Source organism: Notolabrus celidotus, chromosome 11 (genome assembly GCF_009762535.1).
Source record: "Notolabrus celidotus isolate fNotCel1 chromosome 11, fNotCel1.pri, whole genome shotgun sequence".
NCBI lineage: Eukaryota > Metazoa > Chordata > Actinopteri > Labriformes > Labridae > Notolabrus > Notolabrus celidotus.
The window spans coordinates 30,030,550-30,051,851 of NC_048282.1; the positions used below are offsets into that span (position 1 = coordinate 30,030,550).

The 21,302-nt window shown below is 39.3% G+C and overlaps 1 protein-coding gene across 3 annotated transcripts; it reads right to left on the reverse strand.

Annotated features, from left to right (window-relative positions):
- Positions 1-408: 408 nt before the first annotated feature.
- On the reverse strand, positions 409-14,983 carry LOC117821607 (ras-related protein Rap-1A). 3 transcript variants are annotated; one of them, XM_034696012.1, is made up of 9 exons: positions 14,884-14,983; positions 12,582-12,714; positions 9,803-9,890; positions 7,510-7,578; positions 7,335-7,391; positions 7,099-7,239; positions 4,641-4,784; positions 3,744-3,862; positions 409-1,151 (listed from the first exon to the last, which is right to left on the reverse strand). In XM_034696012.1, the coding sequence occupies exons 3-8, from the start codon at positions 9,857-9,859 to the stop codon at positions 3,773-3,775; spliced, it is 558 nt and encodes a 185-aa protein (XP_034551903.1). In that variant the 5' UTR covers positions 9,860-9,890; positions 12,582-12,714; positions 14,884-14,983; the 3' UTR covers positions 409-1,151; positions 3,744-3,772. The 3 variants fall into 3 exon arrangements, with proteins under 3 accessions (XP_034551903.1, XP_034551904.1, XP_034551905.1); XM_034696013.1 differs by lacking the exon at positions 14,884-14,983 and adding an exon at positions 14,665-14,781; XM_034696014.1 differs by lacking the exon at positions 14,884-14,983 and adding an exon at positions 14,140-14,162.
- Positions 14,984-21,302: the final 6,319 nt, after the last annotated feature.

Sequence of the window (21,302 nt, forward strand, 5' to 3'; positions counted from 1 at the left end):
TGCCTCCAACATGTGGTCACAGTTTCTATTCTGCCTTCAGGTTCCTCATTCTCAGCTCCTTCCTCTCTTGGCTCCAAAACTCCTCTGCTAAAGCTCTGGCGACTGGGGCTTTGGCTTTTCATTTCTGTCGACAGGAAACACTACAGTTACACTTTAAGCCTGTCGATGCTCTCCTGGAGGTATTGATCCTCCCGCTACTGAGTGTCTTGAGCGATACATTACCAAGTTCAGCGACTGTCTGCTGGGGAGGAAACGTATGACACGACAGTCACAGTGGTTCATTCATACTTTGAGTAAATAAAAACTACAGTGATTTTCAAATATAAATCAAAGGCATAATGAACAAGTTCAAGGTCATGTCAAACATTTAAAACATGATCAATAAAGGGAAAAAAATGAGACCAAAAGTAATGAAAATGTACTAAAATTTAATCATTCATAAAAGCTGGAAAATCATCTGTGACAGCAATATTAGAGTTGGTTTAGTACAATATATTTTCAGCCTCAAGACACAAATCAGAACCATTTTCCCCATCGGTCTATAAAATACTAATTTCCTTAGCTTTATTATGCAAAAATGGAAGTAGAATATATTATGGGAAATATGGAAGGCTTGCAGCTTTCAATAAAAAACAAAGTCACTTAGGAAAGATGTTATCTCATCAATACACATCCTGGTAAGTAGGAGCGAGTAACTTATGGACAATGATGCATCTTTGTCGACATGGTTAGTGCAGAAATGTACAAGAAGGCCAACATTTCACATGGTTTCTTTTGCAAATGTATTGTCACAAATATGCCAAAGATTGATGTTACTTTGAATAAAACATTTTTAGTTCCCATATATGGATTTAATAATCCCATGGTCTCTTCTTTTACACTGATAATTCCAAAAGAAAGACACCATGGAGAAGAGAAAAAAGAAGAAACCGAACATAAACAAAAACAGAGTTGTCACCAGGCTGACAGTACAAAAAAAGGTTGAAGTTCTTCGCCTTTAAAAAGCTAAAGACAGGTTTCTTGAGAGTATGTGCCGTCTCCTGCCATTTTGAGAGTGGTGGAGTATCTCTGTCAGCCTTTTTCAAAACGCTCTGGAGAGGACTTGGAATGCTGGCACGATCCACTGGGAAACTGTTAATCATTACACGTTTCTGCAAGCAGGACAGAAACAATGTCAGGACATATTTAACCACAATTACTGCCTCATGCTTTTATTCATCTGCCAACCAGTGAAGTCAGTTTGCATGCATGGGGATAGGATCCATCTGTACATTTTAATAGAATTTATTAACCTAAAATAAAGCTTCTACTATCAAGAGAAGTAGCACCACAATCACTTATAGGAACGACAGATTGCTGGAGATATTCTTCCTATCTCTTCAGAACATGTTTGTCATTAGCCCCATCTGACAACAGTAAAAACAGATTCAGGGGTGTAAAATGAGGAGGAGTGGTGCACTATTTGTCGCTTAAGAAGATTACGTCATACAAATGAACACTACAGAGTAAAAACTCCATCGGGCATTGTCAAGAGCGAGACCATTGATCACCAAAATCTAATCAGCTCATCTTTTGAGTCCAAGCAGACAGTTGTGCCTAACTTGAAGATATTCCCTCCATAAGAATAAGACAGACTTATGAAGAGACAAACAGGAGAACATGTTGCCCGAGGCGTGAATATAAATTAAATATAAGCTGTTTGATGAAAAACAGGAGACTCAGTTTAGAGCAGAGGTTAACTAATGTTGGTACTCTTGGTCTTGCTTTGGTGACGGTAAGGAGTTTGTGTTTCTTTTCTTTATCCAACACGTGATGTCTGCAGTTCTGGCTACTGCCATCTTAAAACACCTGAGTAACAGCTCATAAGAGTCACCTAAATCAGTGGTTCTCAAAGTGGGGTTCTGAGACCCCTAGGGGTCTGCGAACCATAGTGTGGGGTTCTGTGAAATAATTATAAAATGATCCTAATAAATAAAAAAAATTGTACTGTGTCATTAAAAACAGCATATATACAGATGAGGACCATTTGTGCCAATGAAACCTGAATACTGTGCCCATTACTCCCATCCTAGTTAACTTAGGGTCAATAGAAACTGATATGACTGTGACACTCACATCAATCTGTCACGTATCACTCATTCAAACATCACTCACATCTGTTCCTGCCACTACTTAGCTTTGTTTACTACCTCCTGAGCATGGAGCCATTTCTAAATCAGTTCACATCGTCAAGTGATGCTAAACCCAAGCTAGCTAAATTAAGAAGCGAATGAAGCCAGCCAAGCTAAAGTGACATCTGATCACCCGGAATATAAGGACAAAACTAAAGACTTTCTCCAGCAAAAGAGTGAGGAATACATCCCCCAGAAAACACAGATGGTGAAGTGTTTTCTGTCTATCACTATGGAACAGGTCTGAAGTATTGAGATTGATAAGTTTTACAATACAAATAGTTCCAAGGGCATTTAAGAGTGAGAATGGTAGTAAGCATGTGCTTAATCTATGTTACAATTACGAGGGGTCCTGGGAAAATGTTCTGTAAAGGATCCCTGGCCCCGAAAAGTTTGAGAACCCCTGGCCTAAATAATGAAGCAGTGCACTGACAAAAAGATCAAAAGTAAAATCTAGATTCAAACCTCTCTTTTCTGAAGTCATCATGAAACAAACAAAAGAAACTGGGGCTGGTTTTAGTGCCAGGTGTGCCACAGTTAATGAGAGCAGCTGAGTTTCAGTGTTTTTATTGCTGCTTGCTAAATAATAAATGTCAAATAAATGTTTATGAAGGCTTACTGTATAACTCTAAAGTACCTACAATGAATACTCAGCGTGTAAGGGGCCTTAGCAGCCTCTATAAGCGATATAAAAACAGCAACTTCTTAGAAACTTCAATGTTTTTAACAGACGACAGAATAAAATAAAATGGCTAAAGGAGCTTGGAGAAGCTCATTTAGCAGAGCTGCATGTTTAAATTTTTGTTTTTCTATGTATTGTATAATGCATTCAATTTCAATATGTCCTAATCTACTCACAGACACATCTTGCGATTCTGTAATGGGAGGAGTCGTCATGAGACAATGTTTCCCCCCTCAGGGATCAATGAGATATCTGATTTTACTTTCAGGTACAATCACAGTGGCAAAGCTCAAACAGCAGGGGGAGCTACACCATTCAAGAGAGACTTCTAAATGAGAAGATTTCCCCCCCAAAAAACTATAAAATAAAATATTAAAAAGGTGAAGCCTATACCAAACTATCTACTCCTTACATCTCCTGCCTCTCTTCAGCTGTCCTGTCTAATAAAGTGCTGAAAACACAAGTTGAAGGAGGTGAAGCCTAAAATAGATTTGTATACATTGAGTTGTTTTTAATGTCTGCTTTTATCATAAAAGGATGGACACATTAATACATGGTTGTATAAGAGACTGCACCACAAGGCAAAGAGAAACTAGAGAGTGCTTCATTAATTCAATTTCCTTCCCAAAAGATTTACTCACAAACATACAGAAGTGCTTTAATGAGTCACCACGCTTCAAGGATATCCGTCTAGCTTTCAACATCCATTTGCCGAGCTCGTCTTTTAAGTGCAACACAAAACATTCGAGTGTGCAATCAAAATTTATGAAATGACTTGAATGTAATAATCATTGCAAACGAGGCTCTAAAACCTTCAGTGACAATTCAGTGCTCAGGAAGCAGCAGCTCTTCACATGTCTAGAATAAATTTGGTTTCAACACCCACTCACCTGGCCCGGAGCTACAGTGGGAGGGCGTTTTAGAGCAGTGTGCAACTTGACTTCTTTTTTGTCTTCTTCTTTTCCATCGGCGTTTTTCTGTTGATCTGTCGCACCAGATCATAGAAAATCTAGAGCAGAGGAAGTTTGGATGTGTCAATGTTTTGCTTCAGTAGAGAACAGGGAAATCAAAAGTTACACTACTGCAACTTAAGCCAGTTTACCATCAAGTGACAGTTGGATGTTTGCATGAAATACAGAAGGCTTCAGTGCTCAAATAGTAAAATGTCAGTGATAAATTTGTTAAATGTCATCACTTCACACTTCTTGGACTTGCAAATTTTCTTTATACAGTTAAAGCACAAGTTTATGAAAAGGCAACTACACAACAAAAACCAGCTGATTTATCATTCAACACAAACTGTAACCACTAATTTAGTTGTGTTTTTTATGTTTGTTTGCCAGCAGAATTATGAAAAAACAATGGGCTTGATTACTGTAAATCTTCCAGAACTGATGAAACATGGACAAGGTAAGTACCCGTTAAACTTTGAACCAGATCGGACAAAATTCAAGTACAATTTCTTCCCTGTAGGAGAACCCGTTTCATAAAATTGGGCTCAAAATTTCAGTAGATGCATTTTATAATTTGAAATGAAAAATGAGTCTTTTCTGAGTTTAATAAGTTGTAAGCACATGCAACATTTCCTTTTAAAATCTAATTATTTTACAGTACATTATTTGCACGGCTGAGATGATGAAGCCTTGGCCGGGCATCATGTGTGAGCATTCCTCTAATAGTTTTGGAAAAATCCCCAGATAAAAAGACATGACACAAACATGTCACCTGTTTGTTTTTTAAACACCTCTCAGTCCAGCTTTCAGTCCGTGTGTCCCTCCAGTACTTACCTCATTAACATTGATCTTTGATTTAGCTGAAGTCTCTAAAAAGGCACAGTTGTTCCACTGACGAGCCAGGTTCTGCCCCTGCTCCTTGCCAACCACACGCTCGTCCTCCAGGTCACATTTGTTTCCCACCAGGATCATGGGAACCTGATCGATGAGCAGAAATGTCACAGATTAGAGCGTCGAACAAAGTCTTACTAAGAACAGTATTTTTATTATTTCACAGATCAATATAAATAGATCTTCTTCAGCTACAGCATGGTGCTTCATCTGGTTTATAACCATGTGTTTTGTCATAGCAAAGTGAAGCCTTAAATAAGACACACAGCAATCAAGAAACATGCTATGAATAAATAAAGCACACACTCAGCGTGCTCTACATCCTCTCTCTAAATTAAGAGATGAAGAGACTAAGACTGAAAGAGGCAGAACGCATCTAACAGCAGCTCTGACATTTACACCCCGTCACAAAGTTCCTGCCCCCCCACCCTCGCTCTGCCCTCTCTCCCACAGAGCGGACTCTAATGAGGGAGTGACGAGCCTGAGAGGAGACACTGAAAGATTATACAGACTCACACTCAAAGGTTATCACTGAAGAGAAGTGCTCTGTAAAACTGAAGATGTGCCACGTGTTAGAAGGCAATGACACATTTAAAAATAATCTACACATGCTGCACCATCGTAATGTGGTGGACATTGTTTCTCAGAAGTGGATGATTTAAGGAAAATGTATGGTAGCATTAAGTTTTCATTTGTTCTTTTATAATTTTGTCCCCTTAAAATGTTCCCCACTTGCATCATACACTAACCAGCTGTAACATCATGACCGCCTGCCTCATATTGAGTAGGCCTTGTCTCATCAGGTCAGAACTGTTCTGGACCTGACCTGAGGAGACATGAACTCAGCTGGACCTCTGAAGACGTGCTGTGGTATCTTGCACCAAGACATTTGCATCAGATCCTCTAACTTCTTGAAGTTGTGAGATGGGGTCTCCATGCATTGGACCTTGTTTTTGAGTCCATCCCACAGATGTTCGATTAGATTGAGATCTGGGAGTTTGGCCCAGAGTCGTGTTCCTCCAGGCCACCTTCTCCCACTGCTTCATGGTCCGGTTCTGATGCCCACGTGCTATATTTAGGAGCTTTTGGCAGCAGTCAGCGTGGGCACCCTGACCGGTCTGCAGCTACACAGCACCATATGCAGCAAACTGGGATGTGTTCTGACACCTTTCTATAAGAAACAGCGTGAACTTATTCAGCTGTTTGGGCTTCAGTAGCTCCTAAGGTGGATCAAACTGCACAGGACATCCTTCGCTCCTCATGCACGTCACTAACGGCCAAATTCCACCAGATCCGTCTCAGGTCTGTCTCCGATCCGTCATGGCACCGGATCTGATAGGTTTCTATTCTAGTCAATCTGTTAACCCCAACAGGATCTGCTCTGTTGCGTTCTGGCTGTGTCTCTGATCTGGCAAGTCAGAATGCAACGGATCAGATTCGCAAGACTTCTACTTTTGGCGGATGCCAGAGCATGACGTATCAATCTGCACAGAACAGATCGAGCGGGACAGAAAGTCCGGCACCAAAACATCCGGTAATAAAATACATTTAGAGCGGTGGCAGGCCTGGAGTCAACAAGTCAGAGGTTTTCAGAGGCTGATAAGGACAACATGGATGAGGACAGGAGGAGGAGAATCCTTGATTCGCTGATTGCCACAGGAAAACCTCGGTCACATGACTACAGCTGTCAAGCGGTCCTGCTCCGTGCTGCATTCCGAAAACGCAACCGGTGGGTGCTGACGAACGAGAGAGCACGGAGTCAGACTGCAGCGGATCGGAGACGGACCGGACACGGATCTGGTGGAAGTCCTGTTTAAGCCTTGACCCTGTTCACAGACCACTTTAGACCTGGACCACCTACAAGAGCTACAACTCCAGAGATCCTCTAACCCAGCTGTTTAACCATCACAATTTGGTTCTTGTCAAAGTCACTCAAAACCTCACACGTGCACATTCCCCTCTTTTCAAAAAATCAGCCTGGAGAATAAAATGTTCGTTCACACATCCCACCCACTGATCTGTGCCACCGTAACAAGTTAATCAGTGATATTCATGTTCCCTTTCAGCAGTCAGAATGTTATGGCTGACATTGTTCACATGAACACAGATGTGTGTGAGATTGTTTTTAGTTTTTCCTTTTAGGTTCAAACTGAGTGGGCTAACTAATATCTGAACATCTGAAACCAGAAATGAGTTTTTTAGTCATCCCTGGAGGTTTGTATGGAGACGTAAAAATAACAACCAGCTTGTATTCAAATCAGCCAATTTGTCAATTAACACCTTCAGAAAACCATTTCACCACCGGCGTTTCTTCTTATGACACTAAGACAGCGCACTGCTTTAAATATCCTCCTCTATTACCACTGTCGAAATGTGTTAAATGAGAATGTTTGACACTCACATCCTCGGTGTCCTTTACTCGCAGGATCTGCTCTCTGAGGTCCTGTAGGTCGTTAAATGTTGACTGCGCTGTAATGGAGTACACCAAAGCAAAGCCTTGTCCGTTCTTCATGTACAGGTCCCTCATAGCCGTGAACTGTTCCTATAGAAACGGGCACAGAGAGGAGAACATCAGCAGCCTGTTCGCTTTCATCTTATGAGACCTCTTAGTCTGACACCATTTCTGACATGACTTACTGTTCCAGCTGTGTCCAGGATCTCGAGCATACACTGCTGCCCATCCACCTCCACTTGCTGAGGGAGATAATTAACAGGTTGATATATTTAGAGAGACATGCTGATGCTCTTTGAGGGTTAATCACTGGAAGGTTTTAACGTAGTAAAGGAGTGTAATGTTGTTTTCTGAGCGTACCTTTCTGTAGGAGTCTTCTATTGTGGGGTCATACTTCTCCACAAAGATGCCTTGCACAAACTGGACTGTCTGAAATGGACAAATGAAACACAGGAAAACATCAATACTAGTTATCATCGCTCATCAAGCATGGAGATTAAAACATTCTTCATAAAACATATCCGGCTCTGAGCCTTTTTAATTTGTACTGTTGAAGCTGGACGGTACATGACTCACTCTTCTTTATTCCTCCCACTCTCCTTTGTCTTTTGTTGCCTCTTAAAATATCTACGAATATTGAACCCACAGATTGACAGTCCTCTTCCACAGTGCAGTTTTGTCAGGCTAAGACTCAACAGTTTCATGAATGTTCAGAGGGGATATTTTCTATAGAAAAGAAGCTCATCTAAGGCAGAGGTTCCCAAATTTTTCAGCCTGCAACCACAAAAATATAGACGCCATAGACTCGTGACCTCCACTGTTCCTCAAAGTGATTAAATGTGGCTTCATTTAGCTGGTCTGAGGAAAATGACCCTCCGTATATGAGCATGTGTCTGTGTTTCCTGTGCCGATGTGAATTAACCTGCTGCTACTGATGCTTTTCATTATTAACTGTTCACTAACCCTAAACTTAGGAATCATCTGGCAAAAAGAAAGGCAGAAAAAAGTCATTACATTTTCTATTTTCAAGGTTTTATTTCAAGTTTAGCTACTATTTTTGTGGATATTTTTTACTATAATAGTAAAACAGTTTTTCTTTTACAAAAGTCACTTAAAGAAATAATGATGAATTTCTCATAGACCTTATTATGTAATCACTGTTTTGAAAATCTTTGTTTTATTAATTTTTGATGCCATGTGTTTGTGACAATTTTGTTTTTGTTTCCATTATTTTGTAGCTCAATGTTACTCATCGTTTATTTGCTCAGATACTTAGTTTATTTTTCATTTTCATTCTTGATTTTTATAATTGGCTGCTATTGCATCTTTGTTTTATGGATAATGTGTGATTATAAATAATTGTCTTTCTTGATTTTGTTTTGTTGTGTGGACCCCAGGAAGACTAGCAACCATAATGTGAAAGCTAATGGGGATCCTAATAAAAAAATACAAATAAAAAATAAAATAAAAAAATAGGTCAAATTTGCTATTTTAAAAGATAACTTTTTAAAAAAACATTCTGGAAGACATCTCGCGACCGCCCATTTGTGTCTCGGGACCCACCAGGGGGTCCCGAACCACACTTTGGGAACCCTTGATCTAAGGTACCTAAATGAAAACACTCTTTAAGCCTTTCTCATCAAATCATTACATATCCACCTGTTCCTTTCAGAGAATGAACAGGTGCACTTGTTAGCTAGCGACAAGTCAACGTTCAAGGTTAGAGAAAGCACTTAGTTTTAAAAATGGTTGCCCGTGTGGAGCTGTGTTAACACTAAAAACTGAGCAGAGAGACGTGGAGAAGGAGCAGCTCCTTTCATCTTCAACGAACAACAACTTATGTTCAAATCCGTCACTTTCCAAGGAGTGAAGAAAACACTCCCCTAAAGTTGAAAGACTTCAAGAGTTATACCTGAGCACTCTTTTGTACAGAAAATCACCTTCTCAATTCACTAAACCTCCCCTATGGTAAACCGCATCATGATTAGGATTGCAAAATTCCAGGAATTTCCAAAGTTTGAAACTTTCCATGGGAATAAACGGGAATAAACCAGGAATTTACTAATTTGAAGGTTGGCTCTTAATAGGGAACTTAAATATAGTTGGGGGAAATATATTTTAGCATAATCCTGACTGAAACAACCAGATTTCATGCAAGTACAGTTGAATATCTATACTATTCCTCAATCGCATATAGCACACTTCTTACTGCAGGGCTATTGAGACCACGCCCCCTACATGCACTGTGCATTTAACATTTTGAATGAGACTTTGTTGGGGTTGCATTATTGTTCATTTTTGAATGGGTTGGGTCGGGGGGATGAGTAATATTTAACTCGACATTCATGTTTTTGTTCTACTTACAAATAAATCTGTTTTAATTGTATTATTTTGGACGGACGTCTGCTTATAACAAAACAAATATTTAAGCTTGGATATGATACCTTTCCATTGAATTACCCTCAATTCCCAGTTATTTCCCATAAATTCCAATTTTGATTATTTCCAAAATTCCCCAGCTTAACTTCCATGGAAATTTACCAGAAACGTTCCACCCCTTTGCAACCCTAGTCATGATCAAACCCGAACAAACATTTACAGACACAGTAGTTAATACAGCTCAGTGCCAGGCATGGCAGCAGCCGTCACTTACCAATGCTGATTTTCCCACGCCTCCCGATCCCAGCACCACTAGCTTGTACTCACGCATGGTGGGCAACTTCACTGGACAGCACAAAGGTCTGTGAAAGGACAGAGGAAGTGAGACAGAGGATCTTTGTGTCTGTTTCAGCTGAAGAACAAAAACAACTACAGCTCTGCTTTAGTCTTAAGAAGTTTCTTCTAACTTCTGCTGAGGAACGAAAAATAGAGTTAAGAAGTTAAATTTACAAAGATTGCTTAAACAGCGTCTGAAAGGATATTCTGAGTTGGTCATTCATGAACAGTAACTGAAGTAGTGAAGCTGAGTTGGCTCAGCTGATGTCAGTGTGAACACCCCGTCAGTACAGTATCCACAATAATGAGAAATCACTGGTGACATCACAACATTAAAACGCTGTTCCCCTGCCAAAAAATGAGCTCCCTTTCCCACCCACTACCAAGGGACTCCAGCTGTCATGACAATAGGGGCGTTGCCTTTAAAGTCTACTCACACAAAAAGTAAACCAAAGAGCAGCTCCTCAAACTCCACAAACTAAGATCAGTGCTTCACGCGGTGGTTCAAGCTTGGATCAAAGAATAATTAAGAGATTTAAATTAATTGTATAATTGGACCCATATGATGCATTGTGGAGCAGTGGACTCACAATAGATCCTGAAAATAAAAGGAGCAGTCAGAGGTAATAGTTTCAGTGCCCTAAATAACTTCATCTCATTAGAATTCAGAGAAGAAAGGCCAACAGAGAGAATGACCTATCATCAACTCCATCAGCCTGACACAGATTAGACGGCGGAGGTGGCCTAGAAAAAATATAACAGCCAGGGAAGATTCACAGGCATGAGAATGTTTGAGAGGATAAGAGGATCATTTATTCTAAAACCGTGGATCATACACTTACTCCAATCTGACACTTTATCATGTTTTACTATTGTTGTTATCATTAATGAATCACTAAACCATCAACAGATACAGAGGCCTTCTCATTCAGGTGTCACCAACATTTCCGACTACTTTATAACAACACAATAATACTAACCTGTACAAATTAGATCACAGAACAGATACAACAATAAACAGGATGACAAAAACAACAACATGAAAACCCAACAAGCTAGTAACCATCATGAGAAGTCTACTGCAGAAAACCACAAACTACATCAGAACCCACCAGTGGAGGATTTTCAGATAAAGTTATGCCTCATTTGATGTGAACTTTGATAATGCGGCTGAAAGAGGATGTAAAACCGGATCATTTGCATCTTGAGTTGCACTTTTAAATGTTGGGGGAGGAAAACTTCAACTCAACGCTCATGATGGAACGCTTCACTATATTCCCTCTGTTCAACAATTAAAAATAATATTTTGTATTCACAGTTTCTTTGAGTTTTTTCTTTGCTGACATGCAGATTTAAACTTCTTTGCTCAGACGGGAAACAAGCAGTGCTTTGCGGCTGGATGTTACAGGAACTGTGATAAATGCAAATCCAGCTGCTCCTCCTCTGACTGAATATAGTCCTTTTTTTTTTTTTTTTAGGTAAGACTTGTGTTCAGAGCATTTTATACTTTCACAGATCTAAACTGGATTTAAAAAAACATAACTCACTTTTAAAAAATTTAAAAAGTGTTTCAAAAAGCATATTTTTTCTATTACTAACTTTAAGTATTATCAATCAACTGAAGTTGTGTGGCTTTGACTAAGGCAAAATGACATTACTAATTAGAGGTATCTTAAAAATGTAACTTTATTAAAAATCTACATCAAAAATAAATATGTTTTTGGAAGATTTATTAAAACAGAGATATCTGTTTTTGCAAATTAACTCTTCAAATATATCAGTGCGATCCCTGCACATCCCATAAACCTTGTATCATGAGCGTTTTTATTCAGTTTGTTTAGAATTGAATCAAAGATTATTACAATTTAATGTAAAGTTCAAACAAAATCAGAAAACCACACAGGACACACGTCTGTTGCAGCCCGTGATCACATGACATATCCGTTCTCTAACATGTACAAAGGCACATGAAGTGTAAAGTGCTTCAGAGGCCCTGTGTTTAAATCCTAATCTGAAATGCAAATGTGATCTCATTTGATGTTCAAATGTCAAAGAGGGGGTGATGCAGAGTGAAATCTCATTTAAAAACCTCTTTAAATCTAGTGATCATACTGTGGGATATTTGTGTCAAATGTGGCGACAGACAATACAAGAACCACTCTGTCACACTCGGCTGGCATTTGCAATTCTAACTACGACGTATGAAGCACCAACAGAAACCCACAGTGTGAGACAGGCACACGAGGATCTCTACAAAGAGCCATTGTGATGGCCCTCCTCTACTCGAGTATACCACACAAACAGAAAATGGAGATCAGAGAGCCCACACATGACCACGACACTGAAATCATTACCAGGGCGAAGGGGTGAACCTCAGGGTGCTGCGAACATGAGTCTAAAAGCGAGTATAAAGCAAACTGCTCCGAGTTTATTTATACGGGTTTTACAAAACTCGCACCAAAGCAGTGACTTCAGATAAGACACCAAAGCTCTCTCTGATGAGATAGGAGCAAGCATTCGCTGTCAACCTTTAACCATCCTACTCGTGAATTTTTCTCTTATGAGCAACAAGCAGTTTTCTTGTTGGCGCGCCGCACAGACTTACAGCTCATGATCCCTTTAACATAAATGAAAGATAGATTTGTAAAGTGTGCCCTATATTTTTGAAACTGGTCAAACCTTAGAACAAAAAAGGATTGAAAGAGAGATTAACTTACTGTTTACACGGCTGCTGCAGATGTCAACTCCCTCTACATCTGGGGAGGATGAAAGGGGGGCCGGCAGATCCTCAGGTACACCGATGTCAGCGGGCAGGTGCCGAGAGTCTGAAGAGAGCCGGGCTGCACTGAACTGTTCAGACAGAAACAAAATATCCAAGTGTTCATTATCACATTCATATTCATGCTAAGTTACTGGTCTATGAAACACTGGGTTAGTTTAACAGAAAACTCCACAGGTTGCTCACAAATCAGACAAATTCATGTTTTTTGAGAGGTAAGCTCTACACACGACAGCTGAGGCTTTTAAAACATGAGCTGTTGGCCGTCCACAGAGTTAAGTCACAGTCTGTCGATGATTGTTTTAAGGGAAGACTTCTTGGACATGTGGGTGTGCTTTACGGATTCAGGTGAGTCGTTGCATGTTACATAACAAACATAACTGTCAACATATTTCTTTAAACACCTGTTGCTGATCTGTAGTTACAAAAAACATTTATAACAAAGACAGAGGTTCTATCAGAGCTATATTCCATAACTTAGAGTTCCCTAAGCTTTGGAACTCTACCTCTGGACATTAAAACTGCAAGCTCTCTGGGTGTTTTTAAAAGTAAACTTAAGACTTACCTTTTTAATCTAGCTTTTAATGTGGAGTAATTTATTTTAAGACCTGGACTGCATTATTATTTTAATCATATCTTTAACATTTATTTATCTTATTTAATTATTTATTGATCTATTTATTTATTGTATTCTTCTGATCTTGTCAACACTACCTTATTTTTAACTTTTCTTTCGACTCTTATTTATTTTATTAATTTTACTGTGTTGATTTTTTTAATCTTTTTTTTAAGTATTTTATTTATAATCATGTCTTTTATAATTTTATCATTGCTGTTGTTTTCTGTCTATCTGTTATTCTGTGAAGCACTTTGGGCTGCATGTTTTTATGGTATATGAAAGGTGCTATATAAATAAAGTTGAGTATTTAAAGCTATTTAAAACCGAGGTGCTATATTTAAACCAAAGTTGAACCGAACAGAAAGTAGGTTTAATCAAATGTGTGTCAAAGCCAGGAGGGGGCAAATAGGTTCAAAGTGAGCAGCAGATCACAAACATACCATCCAGCTGGAAACTATCTCAAAGTGTATTATTAAACTGTGACTTTAAAAGTCGAACAAACTGAGTTATGTGAGTGTTCAGTGTGTTTATGTAAAATAAAGTTATTCTCGTGACAACTTGTAGCTCAGTTGGTTTCGAAAGGAAGGGTGTGGCTATTAGTTTCCCAATGCAACAGACTGAAAGTCAAATAAGCGTTCATAATCAGCAGAAAACACGGATAGAAACAACTTTAATGAGAGTTTAACGTCGAGTTCGAGAGGTCGACGTGTGTACAAAAAAGAAGCTTTATCAGAATCTTTCCAAATCAATGTTAGCATTAAGCTAGCAGATGTTTCGTGAGAGCTAGCTCAGGGTGTTAGCATGAAGAGATACAGATAGCTCAAACATTGCCTCAACAAACACCAGCTTCACAAACAGAAAAACAAAGAGAGCTCACAGTTTCAAATCAGTTCTTCAACATTAATTAACTCCATTTTGGGTTCGAATAACTGTTTAGCTAACGCCGGTGTTCCGCTTTGAAGTGTGACCCTATTAACTGGTGACTTCCATTCGAGATACTCAGTGCTTCGCTTAGTGATGTTAAAACACGGAAAGAGTCCTCACGGGTGCCCCCTTGTTTGTTTACTCATTATAATGTCATAAATGTAGTTATAAAATGCGTTTATAATCAGAAACTGAACAAAGGGCACTTCATGTGACATTTTAATAAGCTAGTTTAACTACGACAACCACACACACACACATTCGATTGAAGTCGCCAGCTAACAGGGTCACACTTCAGACCAAAACACCGGGCTAATAAGTTAGTTAGCTAGTTAGCATCTGGAAATGTTTAAGCTTTGAGGCAAAAATTGGATTTCCAAGTTGATAAACAATCTGAACTCGAAAGACACAGACTCGTATATTAAAGTAACTTAGACCTTGTTTACATAGTTAACCCTTATGTTAGTCATTAGCTTACGTTAGCTTCAGAATCTACTCATCTGAGTTAGCTTGTAAGCTAAGCTATTTTTCTCACAATAATGTTTTCACTACATTGAAGCTAGAACTCATTTTAGCATTTAATCGGAGACAACTACGCGTCTATGTACTCGTAAGTAAAGTAATGAAGTCACAAGCTGAATAATTAGCCATTTAATTGCTAATTTCACACAGGGGAGAAGCTGCTGTAGACACTTACCGTGTTCCGCTATGTGTGCGCTAAATCACACTGTGAATGTACGGAAGGGAAGAGACAGCAGCTCCTGATTGGATCCGGATCAGCCAATCACAGCGACCCAGGTGAAGGTACATTTTCAACCTCTTAAATTTAAACACACACTTTCCTTCTTTTATTGTGTTTCAGAGGAACAGCCATCACTTGTTTGAGGAAACTTCTTCAGCTGTCATGAGGCTATCTTCAGGAAGACAATAACATCTTTATAAAGTCCTTTGTATATAATGTCTTATTTTTATTTCTCACAGGGGCGTTGCCAGGAATTCTGGGACCCCTGTAAATATATCTCAGTGGGCCCCATCAACACAGCCAACCCTACAAAATATAACATTGCTGCTATAATACTGGTGAAGTATCTGATATTTAACCACACAAGATAGAGTATATTTTGTTAGTCTATGCTGTTTAAAATAACTCTAGGAGGCTTCAGGAATTTCTATAAGAGCACCTTGCCAATAAATGTGATTGACTGTGACAGTTGGCATCCTTGACCAATAGTCACTTGACATGGTCACTTCATCTTCTTCAGAGCTAGGGTCCAAAATGATAATGTTAAACTGGTATTGAGACGTCCATATATGTGTGTGATGTGATGACACCTTCACCCATTATAAGACGGCACATGGAGACCGCCAGGAGGAGACTTAATTTGGCCGAGTTGTCCTCCAAGCAGTCGCGATGCTTGTTACTGATGCTGGTGCCATTGTTGCAATTAAACATATTACAATACGAGCAAGCCAGTGTCATGAAGTTCATTCTACATCTGCACATCACGGGGTGTTAAGACACAATACTGGTTTATTTGCATTAAACAAAAATATATGCTTAAAACTGTCTTGGTTAACTGACTCAAATCTAAGCTACATATCAATATTATTATTTTTACGATTTCTCTAAATGTAACTGCACAGTGGTGACCTTCAGACTGTCCACCTCTTTAAACAAGATTATTTGAAGCCAAGTGACTTGCTGAATAACAACAAGGGGGCATTATTTGGTATAATCTAACCTCATGAAGTCAAATAAACTCTAAAAACTACAGTTTACTTTCATTCAGATTCAGCCCCATTTGAAGCTACAAAAATATGACAATGACAAGCGTTTTTATGCATAGACAGCTGTTTAAATCACACTAATTGCCCATTGTATATGCATTTTTAACTTATTAATCGCGCATCCACATTGATTGATCAAGGCTCACGGTCTGTTCCACAGACACTGTCCACTCAGCATCCCAAGAGCTGCCTGCTGCTGACAGACAGCTGAGGTCCAAACATAAACAAAGACTCCCTTTTTTCCAGAAAGAATTCTGAATGTATGTTTAGATATTCAGACAATTTTCATTATCTTATTGCAGATATAAAGAAACAAAAGAAAAGTGTAGTGGAAAACACATTTTATTTCAGGTCCATGAAGGGCCCCCCTCCCCACTTGGGCCTTAGGTAGTCAGTCCCACTTCTCCCCACTACGACGCCCCTGGTTTCTCATGTTACAATTCACAAATCAGCCAATAACATAAAAAATGAAGTATACTATCTCACTGGTAAGACAAGAGAGAAATACAGTACAACACAAACAAAGTAAAACATGACACTGAAACTACAGAGGAAACCAGCAAGCTCAAAATTTTCAGATCAATTAAAATATCAACAATGGACTATGATAAACATAAACCTATCTCATTAAGTAACTCAAGGTAACTCAAATATTCTACTGTTGACAACACCTCATTTTTCTTTCACTGACTAAAAGTTTAACATCAACAAAATCCTTTAATTTTATATCAATGTAATTGTAGCAATTGCTGACACTGCTGTCCTTCTGTCCTTCCAACAAAATCATGGAGAGCAGGAAATGAAATATGAAATGCAACAGGCTGTTTTATTCATATGTGTTTGTACCACTTTCTGACATATGTTTTCAAACTGAATTACATTGTTTCTTTCATTATCTATTGTCTTATAGACTAAATTGATTTCATGGCTATGAAATGCATTTGTTCAAGTATAAGAGAAGGCATATTTGAAAGAAAAAAAATAACTGTAAGAACAGTTTCTTATTGCCTCATATATCTGGTTTGCTTTAGTATCTTAATGTATATATTCTATATAGTGTAGGGAATCTCTGTGAGCAGCCTATATTTTGTATTCTACATTGTCAGAAAATGACCCTGTCGTCATAAGAAAACAAGCCTTGTTATCTTGACTTATTGGGATAAATTAATCTGTTATGGTGGGAAAATCAGCATTGCTATTACAAGATAGTGAGAAAGATAAGTCATGATCTCAAGAAAAGAACCGGAAATTACTCGTTATCTTTGTAACCAGAGGAAATAAAATGTATGAATGCGTGTCCACTTAGAGCTTATGATTTATAACCACAGGGGAATTAGATTACTGAAAAGTCTGGTCATACATTTTTCATAATATCTCATTATGTGTGAATGGTGCATCCTTGGATTAATACTTTGAGTATCTTCTTCATCAGAAGGCTGGAGCATCCCATAACAACTCCAGAGTTTCCATCTGATGCTCAAACATCCACAGAAGAAGAAGACGGAGAAGACTTGCAGCACAGCAGCAGAGAGGGAGAGCCTGGATTTTCAAAAGTAGCACAGCTGCACTGAGAGCTGATGTTTGGCAGGTGTATTTTTTAGGTGAAGTTTGAAGTTGGATCCAATAAAAAGTGCTTTGATGCGCCCCGTGAGGTTTGAAAGTTCTTGTGTTTGTTTTACTTTGGTATTTTCATTTGCATTGTGATGGGATTTGTTTTTTCAGTCTGAAGCACAACCAAACTCTGTGGTTGTTTATCTCTTATTTACAGTCATCACGTCTCTTTTTATTTCGGTCTGAAGTTTTCAGCCTGGGTTGGTTCTGTTCTTGTTTCTTTGTAATATTAGAGAAGGATTTCACGATGAAGGCAGTAACCACCTGGTGTGACGGGTAGACTGATGTCGTAATCAGCTACAGTCACTGTGGTGTGAGATAGTCAGACTTTGGTTTTTGTTCATCTATTAAGCAACAAAAAGCAGAAGAGGAGTTGAGTCACACTCTTTGTATATCCTTTCCAGCTTACTTGCTTGAGAGTTTCATGTGTTCATCACTGACTCACTGAAAACCAACATATACCCCAGTCTTTCAGCGCCCTCATGGGTGGAGGTTTACTAAGTTTGTGGGAGTCTGGAGCACCCAGGGGAAGTGAGTTTCATTTTCCGTACAGAGCATTAAGAACATTTCAAAACACTCAGTTTGCACAAATCTGTTGACTGCACTTTCTGTCTTTCGGAAGATTAAACCATCTTTCAAAAAAGTGTAATAATTCTGATGAACTTTTGTGACATTCATGTTCCCCAGAAGATAAACACCAATTAACTGTAATTGTCTTTTGACCTTTGACCTCTGTTTACCCCAAGCACTAGCAATCCAATTTTATTTTTATCGGTTAATCTCATGTAATACGTTAAAGTGATATTTCAGTGTTTTTGAAGTAGGGCTTGTATGATTTTTTAATCACTATTAATTGTACTAGCAGACGGGGCCATTTCTACAACGTGATTTAGCTAATTTTGAAATACTCTGACACAAGCACTCATCTCGGCAAAGTAAAGTGCTGAAAAAATTCCCAGTAGAGCGTCCGCCCAAACCGAGATGAGTGCTTGAGTCAGAGTCTTTCAAAATTAGCTAAATTACGTGTCAGTAATGGGCCTTTCTGCAGAAATCTGTAGCCTAGCTTGCATGCTGTTGCTGCCTGGAGTTTCTCACTACAGGGGCCGAGCTGAGCAGCATCCGTTGTGGCTAGTACAGTTATTAGTGATTTAAAACTCATACAAAAAACACTGAAATATCCCTTTAAAATGTACTTGGCGGATGGACAGTTTATTGCAGATATGTTGGTTCTCAGATGATGAATCCTGCATATTTTGATGATTACATGTAATCTGATTATAACTCTTTGGTTTTGAAGATATAAAGGTTACGAGTTTTGCACAATTAGGGGCGCGGCTGACTTAACTGGCAGGCAGGCAGGCTGTAGCTGTTAGCAAAGAGGCTGTTTGCCCACCTCAACTCCACCTCTTTGCCTCTTGCTAAGTCGACGAATGCTAGGTTGAGTCCCCACTTCCAATATGGCGACCACCATACACAGGCTTCCAAACTCTGCTTCAGAAACCAATGTGTGAGATCACTGAGACTGTGTCAATGTTTCACACAGTCAGTGGTTGCAGCCAAGCGGCAACCTCCGGTCTAAAAATATGAGTCCAATGCGGAAGTGCTAAAAACTGCAGTTCATCGAGGATCCGCTTGAGGCTGGCTCCAGAAGTACCAGAAACCACATACACACCAATTTTAAAAAAGCGATCATTACAGCAGAAATAAACATGTTTACAGCCTGGTACAAAAGATGAGTGTAGTCTGGATAGCTCATTTCTCGATCGGCTCACACTGTAAGGGGGTGGGGGGATTTCTTTCTAACACAGCAATTATGAAGATATTGAGATTACAAGTCTTCCAATGAGAGGCACAGCTGACTTGCTTGACAGGCGGGAATACTGTAGCTGTTGGCTAGGAGGCTCAAAGCCTGCCTCTTTACGTCACAATCGCTCGACAGCAGCAATATGGCCGCTGACGACGACGATTGGCCTCAAAACAGCGCTTCAGAAACAGATGAGTCTATGGTTGCAGCACAGCCCAATGGTTGATTTGAACAGAAGTCCTTCCTCTGACAAAGCAAATGGTAAATCATAGTTGAGAATTTTGGGGTGGCCAATCAAACCTCAGGGGCATGGCTACCCCCAATCACCCTCTGGATCCGCCCCTGCTGTCAGTGCTTATAAGCACATTAGCAGTTAGCTAATTGCAACACTGTAGCACCTGCATGCATGGAGCCTCTTAGTTTTATCACATCTAAATTACAAAAACTGTTCCTCAGTCAATGGAGCAGAGTTTGCACTTCACTTGTTCAGTTAGCTAACACAACTTTTGTTCCTGAGACACATTAAATTGATGTAGGTGTGTCACATTTCTGGCAATTTCCAAATACTTCCCTCAGTTGATCATCTGCTTTAATACTGACATGCTTTCCTCTGTCGTTGTGTGTTTGTCTGTTGAGTTGCTTTGACTGCTGGCCACATGAAAGGCACCCAGCTGGTCAGAGCACAATGACTGAATGGATTATATGAATTACTCTGACTGCATATCTTCCTCATTACACTGGCTAAATATGGAGCTCATGACAGACAAAAGGCTGTGCTGCTCCGTCAGATGTCTTCTGACCGCACTCATGTTCTGTACACTGTGGACAGCGTTGCCATGTTACCCTACAAAATGTTACTCCCCTTTCGAAACAGATAAATTAATCAGTTATTACCACGGTCATAAAGTAGAAATATGAAGGTAATAAATGACAGCCTGACAATAGAGGAACAAATACAGTGACCTCATTGACACAGACTGTAAACATGGAGGTTTTTGACCTATGATCTCATCATGGAAACTACAGATTACTTTAAAGATTTAGCTTCAGGTTTCACCAGATGTAATCCCTGATGTATGATTTGAGGATTACTGTCCAGGGGTTTGTTCTAAAATTAATATTGTAATGTCAGTAGGGTTGTAGTGACTTCCTATATGACTACAAACAAACTGCACTAATTCAGTAACAGATTCAGAGTCATTTTTGGTTCACTCATATTCATATTTACAGAGCGGTAATTCCAAAATACATTCTTTCCTCTCTAAGGTTTAGGCTTAAAATTGGTCCCTTGAAATAGTTAATATGCCTCTGTGTGTTTTCATGACAGTGTCAAAATAATGCTCTGACTTAGACTCAAAGAATTTGATGCTTTCCCTTCTTTGGAGCTGTTTCCATATTAATGCATTAAGACATTCTGCCTTGTGCCCTTTTGATTCTCATGTTTCTGACCCTGCTCTCCAACACATGCGTCAATTTAACATTCTTCAAGTTTAGATTTCCTTTTTGGTGCCATCACTTTTGTTCATCATATTCAATATTCAGAAATCACAGCATGATTTTATTTCTGTGCGCCCCTATCATAGTCTCCCTCCTGTTTCAGTCATGCACACAATTCATTAGTCATTTTCATGTCCAGAAAAGAACAAATAATAATAACTGATATTTATATAGCGCCTTTCAAGAAACCCAAGGGGTCTGGGGGGTAGGCAGGGGTATCTAACGGGGAAAGGCCTTGAGGAAAAGGTGCTTTTTGGCTGCCCTCTGAAAAGTGTCCAGGGTTGGGGCACTGCGGATGTCGGGAGGGAGAGAGTTTCACAGAGTGGGGGCTGCCACACTGAATGCTCTGTCCCCAAAGGTCCGCAGAACAGGGGTTCAATAACCATGAACAGATATGTAATAACAGATTCAGGTGT

Coding starts and splice junctions, on each gene's coding strand:
- LOC117821607 (XM_034696012.1), bottom strand. CDS start 9,859: ATGCGTGAGTACAAGCTAGTGGTGCTGGGATCGGGAGGCGTGGGAAAA. Junction 7,579..9,802: donor GCGTGGGAAAATCAGCATTG/GTAAGTGACGGC, acceptor TGTCCATTTCAG/ACAGTCCAGTTTGTGCAAGG. Junction 4,785..7,098: donor GAGTAAAGGACACCGAGGAT/GTGAGTGTCAAA, acceptor CTCATCGATCAG/GTTCCCATGATCCTGGTGGG.